The 16725-nt window shown below is 37.2% G+C and overlaps 1 protein-coding gene across 4 annotated transcripts in view; it reads left to right on the top strand.

Moving 5' to 3' along the window:
* Positions 1-16725, top strand: part of CADPS2 (calcium dependent secretion activator 2) — a 484769-nt gene that overhangs the window by 399107 nt on the left and 68937 nt on the right. For all 4 annotated transcript variants that reach the window (XM_082846689.1, XM_082846688.1, XM_082846687.1 and 1 more), the window contains 2 exons: positions 2975-3131; positions 15321-15462. In XM_082846689.1, coding sequence (XP_082702815.1) covers positions 2975-3131; positions 15321-15462 — 299 coding nt within the window. The remainder of the gene's footprint in view (positions 1-2974; positions 3132-15320; positions 15463-16725) is intronic.

The following is a 16725-nucleotide window of genomic DNA, read 5'->3' as shown; positions in this document are numbered from 1 at the left end:
AGATGTTTTCTACTTTCTTTTTGCTTTCATCTTTGATCTGATGTTTGTTCAAGAGTATCTTGTTTAGTCTCTATGTTTTTTCTCTTTTCCTTTTGTTATTCATTTCAAGCTTTTTTCTACTGTTGTTGGAAAAGATACTGGGGATGATTTCAATCTTCTTAAATTTGTAAAACTGTTTTTGTGACCTAGCATGTGATCTTTCCAAGAGAATGTTTCATGAGTACTTGAGAAGAATGTATAGTCTACTGCTGTTGTATGGAATGTATGTATGTGTCTGTTAGGCCCATTTGGTGGTGTTCAGGTCTGCTGTTTCCTAACTTCCTGTCTGGGTGATCTCTCCATTATTCAAAGTACAGTATTGAAGTCTCGTATTGTAATTGTGTTGCCATCTATTTCTCCCTACAGAGTCAATGTTTGGATTACATGTTTAGGTGCTCTGATGTTTGGATGCTTATATTTTTATAATTGTCCTAGCTTCCTGGTGAATTGACCCTTTCCCATTACGTAATAACCTTCTTTATTTCTTTTGGCAGTTTTTAACATATACTGTAGTTTGTTTGATATAAGTATAGACACCCCTGCTCACTTTTGGTTATCATTTGCATGGAATATCTTTTTCTACCCCTTCACTTTCAGCCTATGTGTATCCTTAAATCTAAAATGAGTTTCTCATAGATAGCAAGCATATAGTTTTATCTTGTTGTTTTACCCATTCAGCCACTCTGTGTCTTTTGATTGAAGATTTTAATCCATTTACATTTAAATTAATTACTAATAGGTAAAGCTGACCTCTCAACTGGACTTCAGAGCTTTTAACCATCTATTTTAAACCTATAACTCCAATCATATACAAAATCCTGCACTTGGACTTCCTACACATACTTTATGTTATTCATGTCAAATTTTACCTCTTCTGTACTATATATCCAGTAACAAATTTTTGTGGTTATAGTTATTATTACTACCTTTGTCTTTTAGATTTTATACTAGCGTTAAAAGTTATTTATGCACCACCATTACAGTATTGTTTGTCTACATATTTACCTTTACCAGTGAGATTTATACTTTCGTATACATTTGTGTTGCATTTAGCATCCTTTTGTTTCAACTTGAATTTTCTTTCACACTTTTTGTAAGGCAGGTCTAGTGGTGACAGACTTCCTCAGTTTTAGTTTGTCTGGGAAAGTCTTTATCTTGCCTTCATTTTTAAAGGACAGTTTTGCTGTGTATAGTATTCTTGGTTGGCACTTTTTTCTTTAGCTATTTGAATATATCTTACCACTCCCTCGAAGCCTCTAAGGTTTCTACTGAGAAATCTGCTAATAGCCTTATTCTTGTATATGATGAGTCACTTTTCTCTTGCTGCTTTCAAAATCCTCTCTCTGTCTTTAATTTTTGACATTTTAGTTATAATGTGTCTCAGAGTAGACCTCTTTTGGTCAACCCATTTGGGATCTTTTGGGCTTCATCAATGTGTATGTCCATTTCTTTCAGATTTGGAAAGTTTTCAGCCATTATTTCTTTAAATAAATTTCCTGGCCCTTTCTCTTTCCCTTATCTTTCTGGAACTCCAGAAATATGTATTTGATAATACATATCAACTTGGTTCACTTGAAGATGTACCACAAATCTCATAGGCTTTTCTTCACTCCTTTTCATTCTTTCTTTTTGTTCCTCTGACTAGATAATTTCAAATTACTTGTTTTCAAGTTCATTGATTCTTTCTTCCACTTGATCAAGTCTACTGTTGAAGCTGTCCTTTAAATTTTTTGGTTATTGTGTTCTTCAGCTCCAGAATATTTATTTGGTTCATTTTATGGTTCTCTTTGTTGAACTTCTCATTTTTTTCATATATTATTTTCCTGATTTCATTTAGTTGTCTGTCTTTGTTCTCTTGTAGCTCACTGAACTTCCTTAAAAGAATTTTTGAACGTTTTTAGGCAATTTATAGATCTCCATTTCTTTGGGATTGTCTATGGGAGCTTTATTTTGTTCTTTTGTTTGGTGTCCTATTTCTAGATTCTTCATGATCTGGTAATCTTACCTTGGTGTTGTGCATTTGAAGAAACTGTCTCTTCTTCCTTTCTTTACGACTGACTTCAGCAGGGAAAGCCTTCACCAGTCAGCCCAGTCAGATATTCCGGGTGGTCTGGTTGGTAGGATCCATAGGCAGGCTGGCTGGTGGGCCTGCTGCCAGGTTACATGGGCAGGCCACATTATTTTTGAGAACCTCCTAAAAAGTAAATACTCTTTTCACCCATCTAAACAGCAGAGATTTTTTTAAAGTGATTATTGTTACTACCTAAAAGGCATTAAAAAATGCCCAGTGGAGTATAAAGTAATAAACAGGACATACACAGCCTTGCCCCTGTGGGGTTTACAGTCTAATTTAAGAGGCAGACATTAAAATATTTATATGTGTGGTCATAGACACAGTACTAAGTCTTGTGAAATGGAAATACTTGGTATCAGAGAGACTATCTAGGAGGACATAATTTACACTGGAGGGTCAGGAAATCCCTCTCTGTGAAAGTGTGTTTTAGCTTTAGACCTTAGATTCATAAAAAAAATACTACAAATAAAATGTAATCTTTTTTAAATGGGAAATAATTTTGTAGATACGTGTATTTAAATAGTAAACAAATTTGGCATTGATAAATAAAATATGAAATCTAATGTAGAATTAAAATGTAAAATGACATTTATTGCTTTATTTTTTAAAACACATTTTTGATTTAGAACATTTGAAAAATACATAAAACAAAAATTCCTTGTATCTCATAATTTATACATAACTACTATTTGGCATATTTATTTCCAATTCTTTTTTCTGTGACTAGAAATATTAAAACATTTGGTATCATACTCTACAATAGTGTCCTACAGTTTCACTTTTAGTGACATATTTTTACAGTATTTGTGTATGTTTCTAACAGGTAATGTATGTTTACATTATTTCTTTATTTGTTTATAGGCGTTTGCCTGGTGGCCTGATTTATTGGCAGAGCATGCAGAGAAATTTTGGGCTTTATTCACAGTGGATATGGATACTGCACTGGAAGCACAACCACAAGACTCCTGGGACAGTTTTCCTCTTTTCCAGCTGCTTAATAATTTCCTCAGAAATGACGGTAAGCACTTGCATTTTCTTTAGGGTAGAAATGGGGAGGAGGGGAGAACTTTGTGTGTGTGAGTCTGGATTTACGGAGCTCTAGCAGTCACCCAACAAGAATCAACACGGGTAACGTTAACATTTGCTCGGTCTCCCCCGGTATATCCGGCCCGGGTCTGGGCGAGACCAGCAACACGCTCGCATTGCTCCGCTGGCCTCTGAAGTTGCTCTCATTCTACCCTCCTGCTTCTTCAGGCACTGACAACATAGGTACCTTCTCAGTGTACCTGGGAATCAGAAAATCTTCAAAGGTTAACATTTCTAAAGTACCTGAGAATTTAAGATCTCTGAAAAACACCTTAGAAACTTATTATTCTAGACATCATGCCATGTTAAGGCTTCTACTAATACACACTGTGCTAATATTGTTTGCCTGAAGAGATTCGGTTCTACAGATGATGGGAATATTGCCCTGCGGTATTGCTTGCTCTCTCAGTATTTAGAAATTGAAGAGAACGTAAAGGTTCTCTGTTGCGATATTTTTTTCCAATGCAGTAATAACTTTTATAATTATTCTGGTACATGGTCTTCTAGCAGCCAGTATAAACATAGTTTTCAGTCAGGATTTTTGGAGGCATTTCTTAGCATACAGATTCCTGTGGGCCTTTCCTCTGATGATTCTTTTTGAAGTTTCCCTTCAACTCAGGTTTGGTTTCTACTGACAGCCTTTTGCTTCAACACTTGCAGTGGTCTTGGGGTCACTAATTCCCTATTGTATCACACTACTCTCAGTATAAACCAGGTTGAACTCTGCCTCTTTCTAACCTCTGGTTCTGACTTGTTCTGCCGGATCCATGGAATGGCCTTCTTTTGTTGCATAAGTTCTTCTCCCAGCTATTATTCCCAGTCATTTAACTCTTTCTCATGTGATAGCGTTTTCATGCCCATCACCATTTTTATCACCTTCCTCTAAGAAGGTCTCCCTCCGGTTTTCAATATTGCTCTGGAGTGTGGTGCTAAGAGGTACACAGTGCCCACAACGTTACCTGGGTAACCCAGGCCCCAAGGAGAGCTGCCTGCCTTCTGCCCTGTCTTCCTGCAGCCCACGGCTGCCCTCTCTCCCAGGAGCTTAGTCACACTGGTGATACAGTTCACACTTGCTGTCTTTTAAAACTCCAAATCTCTTTGCTTCTCTCTTTCCAGGATATCACTAACCTGTATTTCCAGGTTTAAATTTAAATCTTTTTTTTTGACATTTATCTTTGTTTTTTTAAAAATGACTCTCTTGATTTTGTTCATCACCCTAGTCTATCATTTCTTACCTTCCTTTGGTTATTCATCCCTTTGAGTCTATGATAAAACTACAACTGTTTTACTGGGAAAAAACAGCTACATAGATATGAAATTGTGTGTAATATTGGACTGCCCGTGGACATCTGGATTTGGGACACCAGGGTAAGAACCTTTGTTATACTAATTAATAACATGTTATACTAATTACATAAGAGAGAGAGGCATCATATTATGCTAATTAATAACATGGGCTTTGGTGCCAGACAGATTCACATCTGTCTCTGTTGCTCACTACTTGACCTTTGGCGATAGCTTAACCTCGGTAAACTTTAGGTTCTTCATCTATAAAAGAAAGAAATAATAGTACCTACAGTGGCATTGGTGGTGAGGATTAAAGAAGGTAATAGCTCATGTATAATGAATGCTAAATAAATATTACAGATATTAATCAGTTACAATTTCAGTCTTGATTTTTTTAGCCATCTTATTCATTCTCTTATCCAATTTCATTTCCAAAAGTCCTTATTAAAAAGCCAAAGAACTAAGCTACAATTCCTAGTTCAGATTCAACAACAATGTCTTCTCTCAGGAGTTGCTATACCCACAGTTATCCGTCTGTGAATCGTTTATTCTGCAAATTGTCCTCAGACAACTTTTACATTCCAGTTTGGTTCCCTCCTGCCAGCTAGCAGACCTCAAATGACCTTCTTCTTTCCCAGTCTCTTATCATCATTTTATTTTCTGCTAAGAAATTACAAGTGAGGTTTAGTATTTTCTTACGACAAATATATATCAATAAACTTGCTGCCAAAAATAAATACATGTACAATATTATACATTTAGTCCCTAAATAAGAATAAATAAACATAGGATTATTTCTAACATTGCTCTTTTCCACTTGCATGAAAACTCAAGAATTGACCATATTTAGATTTATTTGGGGGTTTGTTCAAAGATGAAAGTATTTATTAATATTCTCAGTGAAGTAGTAAAGATGTTGAATCATTTAACTTATTTAATATATTAGAATTTATTTATAAGGAAAAGAAATATGCTGTAGATTTCTTAGAAATCGGGGAACCTCTACTATAATGCCAATGAATTAACATCTTTTAAAATTTATTTTTAAGAAGAGCTCTTACATTCAAGTGTAATTTTATGAGTCATATCAAAAAGAACACTAAAAAGAGTATAACAGAAATGTGATTTTTAGCCAAGTATTTAATTCAAAAGAATATCACATTCCTCTCCTGTTTTAAACCATTTTTATAATATTGGCTACTATTAAATGCATAAAGTATTGTGTTATGTCATTTTGGTATACATTACTCAATCACACAAAAGCATTGATTAATGATTTCTTTTGAATGTTATCAATTTGGGGGGGGAAGTCTAGATCTAGGCTTTGATTTTGCAGTGATTAACATATTTTAGAAAAACATCAATTATTTCAGAGAAAAACAGCTCCTCTATGTAGTGAGGTAAATAGAAAAGTTCCCCAGTGCTGTAATTTCCTTTTGGTACTGGGAGAACAGTGTGGTCTGGGTAATTGAAATAGAATGCAGTAACTTTCAACTCAAACTCACAAGTTACTATCCAAAGCCAAGACCACTTAGTAATATCTCAGTAGTTGGTAAGACATATTTTTTTTTTGCTATTAATATCACCCTTGATAATAATGAAGAATATTGTTAATAATTATGTTTGTTTCATTAAATTCCTGAAATATTCAGATGGTGAGTTAGTGAATTCAATTCAAATGTTAAATGTCAACCTATAGCTGCCCCCAAATTGTCCTTTTGGAAAGCTTATAGGAAAACATAAAACTTCTGTCCCTTTACCACCACCTCCCAAAGAAAGATTCTTACATCACTGGCCATGGCCTGACAGTTTTTACCATATTGACCCAACTAGAGGTATAGTCCAAATTCTAATTAATTTAAACCTCAACTAGCCAGGGGTAAAATAGGAACAGATTGCTCCAAAATGTCCAATCTTGTTAAGGGAGATAATTTGCTGGATAACAGTGCTTGCTATTACCCCACACGTGGCATACCACTAATTATATAGAGATTTTAAATGGTTGTGATTTATTACGAATAATGTCACATACTTCTGTCTGCTTTTCCAAAATAAAAATTACTAACACGTCTCTAACAGAAGTATTAGTTAGAATCTGTGCTTTATTTGTGCCTTGAAAGCTTTATAGCTGAGTTGTTTTGGGCTTTTTTTTTTAATGAATAATTTAGATGTTCCTGCTGGATGTTTACCATCTTTATTTTGTTAAAATATTTATGCTTTGATATTTAAAAATAAGTGTTTATCTTTAGGGGAGCGGGGAGGATCTTAGACAAACGTCTTCATTTTCCAGCTGAATAAACTAAACCCCTAGGAGGCGAGGTGCCTGGGCTGGGGCTTGCGGGTAGGAAACCAAGGCAGCGGCAAGTTGCAGCCTGATCACTTAGTCTCCAGCCCACCTCAATCTGCAGGCGCAAATGCAGATTCTGGGGGCATTTATAAAATAAGATCATATTTTTAAAGAAGATAGGAGATTCCTTGAACTTCTATTTTTACCTCATAAAATGTTTATAAGGGCCTTGAATTATGGGGGCAAAGGAAGCAGGTTGGTTAAAGGGTGCAGAAGGGACCAGATAAAGTATTGTCTTAGCATGTACCTTATAAAACATCCATGACGAGATTTCCAGGGACTGAACTAATTAGAGGAGGAAAGAGATTCAAGACAGTGAATTCGGTTGCTATTTTAAGGAGGGAAAAAAGAACTGTGTCTGGGGTAGGTGTGTTTCCTTACAGTTGGGCGTGATTAGGGAAAATCTTAGCCTCAAGGATCCTTGGAGATGAAATGTGGTTTTCCTCGAGGGAAGAGTACCAGCTGCACCACAATTGTAGCAACTGTCCCCAGTCTCCCGCCCCTCACAGGCTCACCCATTGACTCCCAGAGAAGGACTGATGAAGAAAACAAACTCCGGCTCCCTCATTTCTGTCCAAAAAAGACTGAACTCCTGCTTACCTCTCCATCCTTCCTCCATACATCCTGATCCACTCCCCACAACTCAAGTCTTAATTAGATGGGTAATCAATTTAAATGGTATCTCAGGAAACAGTTTTGAAAAACAGATGTATTAAAATTAGGGAAAATAAATGTTTTCATAATGAAGCAATTAGCATGATAGTTGAATGATCCTGAATGACTATGAAGCTGGTACAAATAGATTCTACCCTTGCATGCCGTTTTCCACAATTGTCCTGTCCTGTCGATAATCCGTATGGCAAGTGACTGCTTCTGACAAATGAAAGCCATCTGCAAATGGCACAAATCATCTCTTTCAGTACTACCGAAAGACAGACTCTTGGAGCTAGTCACCTTTTAATCTGTGGATATGCTAGCAAGTGGCAAATGACCATTCTGTTGGGAACTGATTCCCAGCTGAAAAATACCACGGTGCTTCTTCTTTAATTAACAGCCTTTTCACATTGCTAGCACATTAAAGCCATCCTTAAGAACACCCGTGCTTATATAATCAATGTCACAGCGTCTCTACCTAAACGAATAATAAATGTTCAGGCTCTACACTAAGTGAAAACCTATCCTCCAAGACTTTCACCTTCATAAAGATGGGCTCATAAAAATGGAAAAAAGAAAAATTGGAATGTGGTCTCATGAGGATAAAAAGGCTAGTGTTAATAATTAACAAGGAGAGTGAAGTGGAGTCAAATTAGCCATAATAGAGCCCAGAGTGACTGGCAAAGTCACCTCTCATTATCAAAAAACTCATTAAGAAATGAAGAGGTGGAAATCCTGGTGGTTATTCTCACACTTCAGCTGTATCAGAGATTATTTTTTAGATTTCTTTCAAATGAAGAACAGTTAGGTCACCATATTGCATATTAGGTTAATTTTCAGGCTTTGAAATATGGAGGGCTGGCACCTGCGTGTCATTCTACCTCAAGAGCTTAAATGAGCTGTACATCTGAAATTCACAAATTGGTGTTTACAGTTATATCTGTATATACATCTACTAGGAATAATGCAGAAAGGATGTGACTTCTAGATTATAGCAGAGCTGTGTGCCAGGTTAGTTTTATAGCTCTTTTACAAATGATGAAATGACCACTAAAACTCAAAAATGTATTTAACACCAATCCCAAGAGCTGATTGAATTCAAAATTGTGTGTCAGAACTTGTTTTACTGACTAATATAGTAAAAGAAATGAAAAAGCAAGGAGTCACTACCTTTTTCTTAAATTGAATGCTGCACTACTGCTCTAGTATCTTTTTACTACATGTAGACATTTTAAAATTTTAATCTGTATATTTTCTTAGAAATTAGTGCCTTAGAGAAAATAACCTAAAATGCTCTAACAGTGTTCTTCACTATAGATTTGTAGAAACATCTTTAACTTTTGAAGGCCACGAACGTCAGGAACCCCACACTTGAGGGCTATTGATCATGTTACAGCCGTACTCAGTTGTTTCCATTACCGGGACGGTATTGTGGGACATAACCCCAAAGATCAGAAGGTTGTATGTAACTGGAGTAAAATTTCAGACTTTTCCATTTGGCTTTAATACTAGTCTCATAAAATCCAGCATGAGAATTGCTAGACCACGAGACTTTGCTTATTTTTGCCCTAAGCCTTGCTTAATGTTTATATTGATTTTTTCCTGAATTAATTCTGCAAGAAACGGGGGCTGAATGCCTACAATTTACCAAATCCCAGTCACCTTACAGATACATGGGTAAAAAACAATTCCTGCCCTTGGAAAGCATATAATCTAGTGGAGGATATGGGCATATATGCAGTACTAACTATAATGCAACAGATTGTAAAACTGTAATTCAATGATGTGTACTCTGTGCTATGACATTTTTAATTATAGTTTTAACCTTGGTTTTGTTTGATTTGGATTTGTTGCCCCCAAAATAATAAACATTATAACATCAGTGCTCTCATACCTTGTTACCTCCTATCTCTAGATAGATAGATAGATAGGTAGATAGATAGATGGGTATTTTTTAACAAGGGCCCTGAGAGGAAAGGAAGAGTTGGGTGTGGATTTAGGAGGTTATCATTCCAGTATAGTATAAATTAAATATTACCAAACTATGTAAAATTGCTTATCAGATTTTTAGTTAAAAGGAGAATAAAAACTGAAGCGTTTTCTATTTTACTTAACCCTCAGCAGGATGCTCTCAGAGTTTTCCTTTAGGGGGTGGATTATTCAATAAACAGATATTTATTGAGTGCCTGCTTAATGTGCCAGCTCTTTGGCTGGGCGCTATTCCTAGATCTGAGTGGGGAGGAAGTTTGGTTTGGTTTGTGTGTATGTGTTTTCTTTTTACATACTGCTGTTCTAGGCTGCAGTCCTCCAGGCTTTTCTCCTGAAGCCCATAGTCATATTTCCTGTGATGGGGATCCCATTATATGTATTTGTCAACATAGAGAGTGATCTATTAATTTTATATCTTAGTCCATGGTGCTTGCATTGTTAAGGATTGGTACAGTTTGTAGTCCCTTGAATAATTGTTGTTTTCTGGCAAAATCTATTGTTTTTATTGTGGTTCGCGTGGTTGGGTATTTTTTGTGTTTTGTTGCTGGTCATAAATTACTCATTCCCTTCTGAAATGCCTAATTAGAATTAGAATTTTAGGGGGGAGTTTCATTCTTCCTAGTAATCCACTAATGCTGACTAATTAGAAGGAGGAATGCAGATATAAAATTGGATTATATGGTCTCAGGAGTCAACAGCGCATTTTTACCCTAAACACAGTATGTGGACTCTTTCATCTGCTTATCCTTAATTTATCCAGTGGTTATTGTCTCAGTAATCGTTATTAATTGGATTGTCGTTTAAATTCTGTGTTGAAATCTTACTATTAAAAGCCTATGACAAGTACTTTTGTAAATGTAAGACTCTTTGGGGTCTGTAAAGAATCAACACTAATTTATTAATTATTGGGATGCTCAAAATAACTGGGCACATCTGCCCCCCTAGTTTACCTTTTATTTAAGCCTTTTGCTTTCTTTTTGCCATTTCTGATTGTACTGTTGGGCTTGATGTCATTGATGCTTCCCTGTTTTCTGACAAGGTGATATTTGGAGATATAGAATAGAATCTTTTTGGAAAAAAATATTTTTATCAACCAACTAGATGCTAATCCTCCACTTATGTTCTCGTGACCACTATTTGAGACTCCTTCTGAGCAGTTCTTTCTACTTCCACACCTCTGGTATAATGTCAGAAGCGTTCTTGGATGAGGCCACATTGAGAACTGGCCTCTTCCAATGAGCTTTTGCAATGGGAGCCTTGTAAAGGCTTGATTTGGACAGGTGGCAGCCCCAAATCCTAATCTATCCTTATTAAACCGTATGGAGAAGATAGAAGCACTCATTCTGATGCCTGGGGTTACACATTACAATGGCTTTTGACAGTGTCTGATAGGAACGGGATGCAAACTGGCATATGGACAACTGAGGAAAGGAGCATGCATTTACATACACAAGTATAGTGTCATCTGTATTCCAGGAGTCTTGCCTTTTGAAACCGGATTCTCCCTTTTCTTTCTTTCCCTTTCTATGTGTATTTTCTCTTCATTTCTTCTCATTTTTCCTCTTCCTCTTTCTCCCCTCCATCCCATCTCTCCCTCCATTCTTCCTCGCCTTTCCTGAACCTGATTACCAAAGAAATACTACCAATTGCCAATTTTCTAAAACTTTTGAACATGGGTTTATAATTGGATTGACTTTAATGAAAAGGAAAACTCTGCTGAAACGTAAGCAAACTTTTGGCCAGAATTCAATATTTGTGACCATTCTTAGGAAATACAGGAACTCTCCATTTTCTCCTCATTCTGCAGGATGTAATAGTTTGCTATCAAGTCATGACTGAACAGAGAAAATCCTCCCTTTGGTACATTCATTAAAATAAGAGACATAGAATTCCCTGGTGTTCCAGTGGTTAGGATTCCGGGCTTTCACTGACGGGACCCTGGTTTGATCCCTGGTCAGGGAACTAAGATCCCACGAGCCACAAAACCCGGCATGGCCGAAAGAATAATAATAGTAATAAAATAAGAGACATAAAATAGACAACATTCATATCCAGTAGAACTTTCAGCAGCATGATCTTGGACGTATGGGTCTAAAAATAAGATTTATCATAAAAATATTTAGTACTATATATTTTATAGAAAATATGAAGAGCTACACAGGCCTCAGACGTTCTTATACAGAATAATAATGTAGTAACTATGTAGTAATCTTAATAGTGTATACAGGTAGTCATTCATTCAACAAACGTTTGAACACTTGCTCTGAGCCAGGGACTTTGTTGGATGCTAAGAATACAGACATGGTCCCTTCTCCAAGGACCTTGCACACTCATAGGAAGAAAGAGATATGTCAATGAGGACAGAAGTATAACATGGACTACAGTAGAAACCTGTGCAGGGTGGAGAATAAACATGGGAAACCAGTAATCAGGGAAAGGGACAGCAGAATGAAGCATTTCAAGGAAGACTTGGAGGGGAAAGTGTATACTTGAACTGAAACATGAAAATCATTATGTCTGGACCACAGGAAGTAGGGGGGTCAGGCAAACGAAAAGAGCCAGAGAGGTCATATTAAGACACCTCATAGGGACTTCCCTGGTGGTCCAGTGGTAAAGAATCCACCTTACAATTCAGGGGACGTAGGTTTGATCCCTGGTCAGGGAACTAAGATCCCACATGCTACGGGGCAACTAAGCCCGCGCGCCACAACTACTGAGCTCGCGCGCCTCAGCTAGAGCCTGCGTGCTGCAGACTACGGAGCCCACACGCTCTGGAACCCACACGCCACAACTACAGAGCCCACGCGCCCTGGAGCCTGTGTGCCACAACTAGAGAAGAGAAAACCCGCACGCCGCAACGAAAGATCCTGCATGCCTCAATGAAGATCCTGCATGCCGCAACTGACCCGATGCAGCCAAAAATAAATAAATAAATAATAAATAAATCTTTAAAAAAAAAAAAAGACATGCCATAGATGGCTTTCATTCCATGCTAAGGCTTTTGAAGTTTTTCTTGAGGATCCATTAAAGGATTATAATCTTTGGGAGATACATTATTTGTTTTACATTTTAACAAGCCCCTCTGCTTGAGATTTTAAGAAGATGAATGGGCAGAAGGAAAATTAGGAGTCTAAGACCAGTTAGGAGATTATTGCATTAGCCAAGGCAGGAGATGAGAAGGCTGGAACTAGGACAACAGCAGTGGTGATGAAGAGAGGGATGAGAAGTGTTAGAAAGATAATAAGGATATAAAATATGCAGGTTTTGACTACTGCTTGGAGGTAGGAAGTGAAGGAGAGACCTCTGGTACAACTTCCAGGTTGCTGGTATAATGATCAGGTGGACAATCCCTATTTTCACTCCTAGGGTGAGAATAAGAGAAGAGAAGTAGGCTTATTTAACAAGATAATGAATTCGGTGCTTATCAAGGATATCAAAAAAGAGAGCTCTTGCTAGAAATACATTCGAGTCAACTGCTACTTAATCTTAGAATCATTATAACATTTAATAATAACTGAGTGTGATTCTCCTTATGTGCTTCATTTTAACGAACTAAGTATGACTTCATAGCCAACATATCTAATCTCTAAATGTACAGTAAAGTAGCATTTGAATTGATGAGGTAGAGTGCTCATTTGTAGATATAATTTGTTACATAAGAGAGCTCTTGCTAGAAATACATTTGAGTCAACTGCTACTTAGTCTTAGAATCATTATAACATTTAATAATAACTGAGAGCGATTCTCCTTATGTGCTTCTTCATCTTAAGAAAGTAAGTACGGCTTAATAGCCAACATACCTAATCTCTAAATGTATAATAAAGTAGCATCTGAACTGATCAGGTAGAATGCTTATTTTCAGAGGTAATGATTTGTTAACATTAGCATATGTTTTGGCTTTGGTGTACTTAAAAATAATGACAATATTTAACAGTACCTATCAAGGTGCAGAGCCTAAGGTTCTTTATACTTTTTATTAGTAAGCCATATAAATTAAGGCTTAGGCACACAGTCTAGCTGTATAGCAATGTAAAATTATCCAGCTTTCAATGCGTATTATAAGCGCATTGAATATTTTCACAGTGTTCACTTTTTTATTGAAATATAGTTGATGTATAATATATAAGTTACAGGTGTACAATATAGTGATTCACAGTTTGTGAAAGGTTATACTCCATTTATAGTTATTGTAAAATATTGGCTATATTCCCTGTGTTGTACAGTATATCCTTGGAGCTTATTTTATACCTAATAGTTTATACCCCTTAGTCCCCTTCCCCCTTCCCACTGGCTCTTTTTTGTTTTATTCACTGGTTTATTATATTTTTTATGTTCCACATATAAGTGATATTATACAGTATTTGTCTTTCTCTGTCTGACTTATCTCACTTAGCATAATGCCTTCCAAGTCCATCCATGTTACTGCAGATGGTAAAATTTCTTTTCTTTCTTTTTTTAATGGCTGAGTAGTATTCCATTGTATACGTATACCACATCTTCTTTCTCCATTCATCTGTTGATGGACACTTAGGTTGCTTCCTATCTTGACAATTGTAAATAATGCTGCTATGAACATTGGGGTGGATGTATCTTTTTGAATTAGTGTTCTTGTTTTTTTGGATATATACACAGGAGTGAAATTGCAGAAAGACCCCAAATATTCAAAATAATCTTGAGAAAGAGCAGAGCTGGAGGAATCATGTTCCCTGAGTTTAGTTTACTTTTCAGTTCATTGAATATAATCGTTTTGGTAACCTTTTCACTTTTTCATGTTGTAACTGAGTTGTTGTTTTTTTTGTTTTTTTTTTTTTTGCGGTACGCAAAGCACTAGCAGATTCAGTGTCTGGGGAGAGCTAGACTTCCTGGCTCACAGACAGCTGTCTTCTCACTGTATCTTCAAGGGTGAAAGGGTCAAGGGAATGTTTCTGGGGTCTCTTTGATAAGGATCCTAATCCTGTTCTTGAGGGCTCTGCCCTAGACCTGATCATCTCCCAAAGATCCCATCTCCTAATGCCATCATACTGGGAGTTAGGATTTCAACAAATGAATTTGGGAGAGACACATTCAGTCTACAGCACTGACCTGTGTTCTAATAAAACTATGACCTGTGCATAGAAAGCAGCCATCTTTTAGTGGAGGTAAGTGCATCTTGTCCAGCAGTCCTGTCCCAGTAGTGCAAATTCTTAGACGTCTGCAACGGCTTCAGGTTGGATGTCCTATATCATAATTCAGTGAAGACTTATGGACAACTAACAAAATGCATGTGATATGCTGACGTTTTTAATACCCATATGAAAAAGTAAATGCCTAAGAAGAAAATCCACAAATAACTAAAAAGTTCATGAAGCAGAATAGACATTCGCAAGGCCACAGTCACCCTCCTGCTGAATTAAACTAGTGTATCTCTTAGAAGCAATCAAACTTATCTCTTAGAATTGAACAGGTTTAGCTCTTCTGTGATACACAGCATACCACAGGTATTCTAACTCTGTTTAATTGCTGTATTTACACGTGTCAAGACCTTCAGGGAATTCGGCAGCTCCCTTGAATCTCCAGCAAGTGGTCAGATGCCTCGTGTGCTAAACCTCTTAGAAAATAAAACCATACCACCTGGCAGGAACATTTTAGAGAGATATAATCTATCTGTGGTTTTGACAGCCATATATAGGAGGTCAATTGTACTTCTTGATCAATTTTCATGACACGATATCCAGTATGAGGGGCCAGACCTTTGTATTTTATTGGTTCTGTGTCAGACTCTTTCCAGAAAAGTTTTTCGTCCATATTTTCCAAATGCCTGATATTATCCCTCTGACAAACACTGTTTCTGCTTGACTATTTCAGCACTTCTATGTAATGGAAAATTTCATAAACACTTGCAAGAAATCTTTGTGCCCTTGGTTGTCCGCTACGTGGATCTCATGGAGTCCTCCATCGCCCAGTCAATTCACAGAGGTTTTGAGCAAGAGACATGGCAGCCTGTCAAGTAGGTATCTTGCCTAGTGTCCACAGAGCCCCTGTCTCTTCTATGCTGACCTTATGACTTTACACGTGGCCATCTGTAGTTATTGCTTATGGTGGTCCCTTCCCACGTTGTTTGTTTCTTTACAGGAATATCGCCAACAGTCTTCCCAATGTAGCTCTTCCAAAAGTTCCAAGTCTGCCTCTTAATCTTCCACAGATTCCTAGCTTTTCTACTCCTTCGTGGATGGCTTCTTTATATGAGTCCACGTGTGTATCCCTCACTTATTTCCTGGTGGTTTGTTAGCTGGTGCATGGCCTGGGCTGTATTCTGTGCAGATGTGTTTAGATTGCATGGCATTTATCATTGGTTGAGGAATACTGTGTTTGATTTTATTTGTTTTGAGTTTTTGAAGCTATTAAGCTAAGCTTAGCATATCAATGATAAATAATATGGATTTTAAAAAAAAAATACTCACTGGTTTGATGTCGTTCATATGTAATCTGTGGGGCAAGGGTCATTTTGTGACCCAGGTTGTAGACTCTAGTCTAAGTGGTATAACCAGAGTTCTCCATATTCAGACAAGCAGTGTGGTTAACGGTTGGTATGTATCTCCAGGATCCTTAGTTGGCTCCAGCTTTGTTACTGCCACTTGATTTATCTTGTATATGTAGAAAAACCTTTGTAAGAACAGTTTCAAGAACATAATCTTTTTCTGCTTTAATCTTAGTCTCACCTTTAAAGAAATAATAATGCAGGCTCCAGAGAATGGGTTGTCCTTTGTTTCTCAGTACCAACAAGTTCTTCTTTTGTCCTTTCATATATCATTTGATGCACCTTGTTATTTTTAAGTAATCTTTTTTTTTTTTTTTTTTGCGGTACGTGGGCCTCTCACTGTTGTGGCCTCTCCCGTTGCGGAGCACAGGCTCTGGACGCGCAGGCTCAGCGGCCATGGCTCACGGGCCCAGCCGCTCCGCAGCATGTGGGATCTTCCCGGACCGGGGCACGAACCCGTGTCCCCTGCATCGGCAGGTGGACTCTCAACCACTGCGCCACCAGGGGAGCCCTAAGTAATCTTTATATCATTACAAACCATATTTATTAACTCCACATTTTGCTGAGCCTACCTATTGCAGATTCAGTAACCAAGAGTCATTAAAGTGAAAAGGACATGGGCTTTGAAATCGATCAGCCCCACATTTAGATCCCAGCTTATTCATTGTTAAGTCTTCCTTTGCCTCAGTTTCCTCAATTCTAAAATGGTTATGACACCTAACTTAAAGACCT

This window comes from Leucopleurus acutus (genome assembly GCF_964270905.1).
Source record: "Leucopleurus acutus genome assembly, chromosome: 9".
NCBI lineage: Eukaryota > Metazoa > Chordata > Mammalia > Artiodactyla > Delphinidae > Leucopleurus > Leucopleurus acutus.
This window is presented reverse-complemented; position numbering and strand designations above follow the sequence as displayed.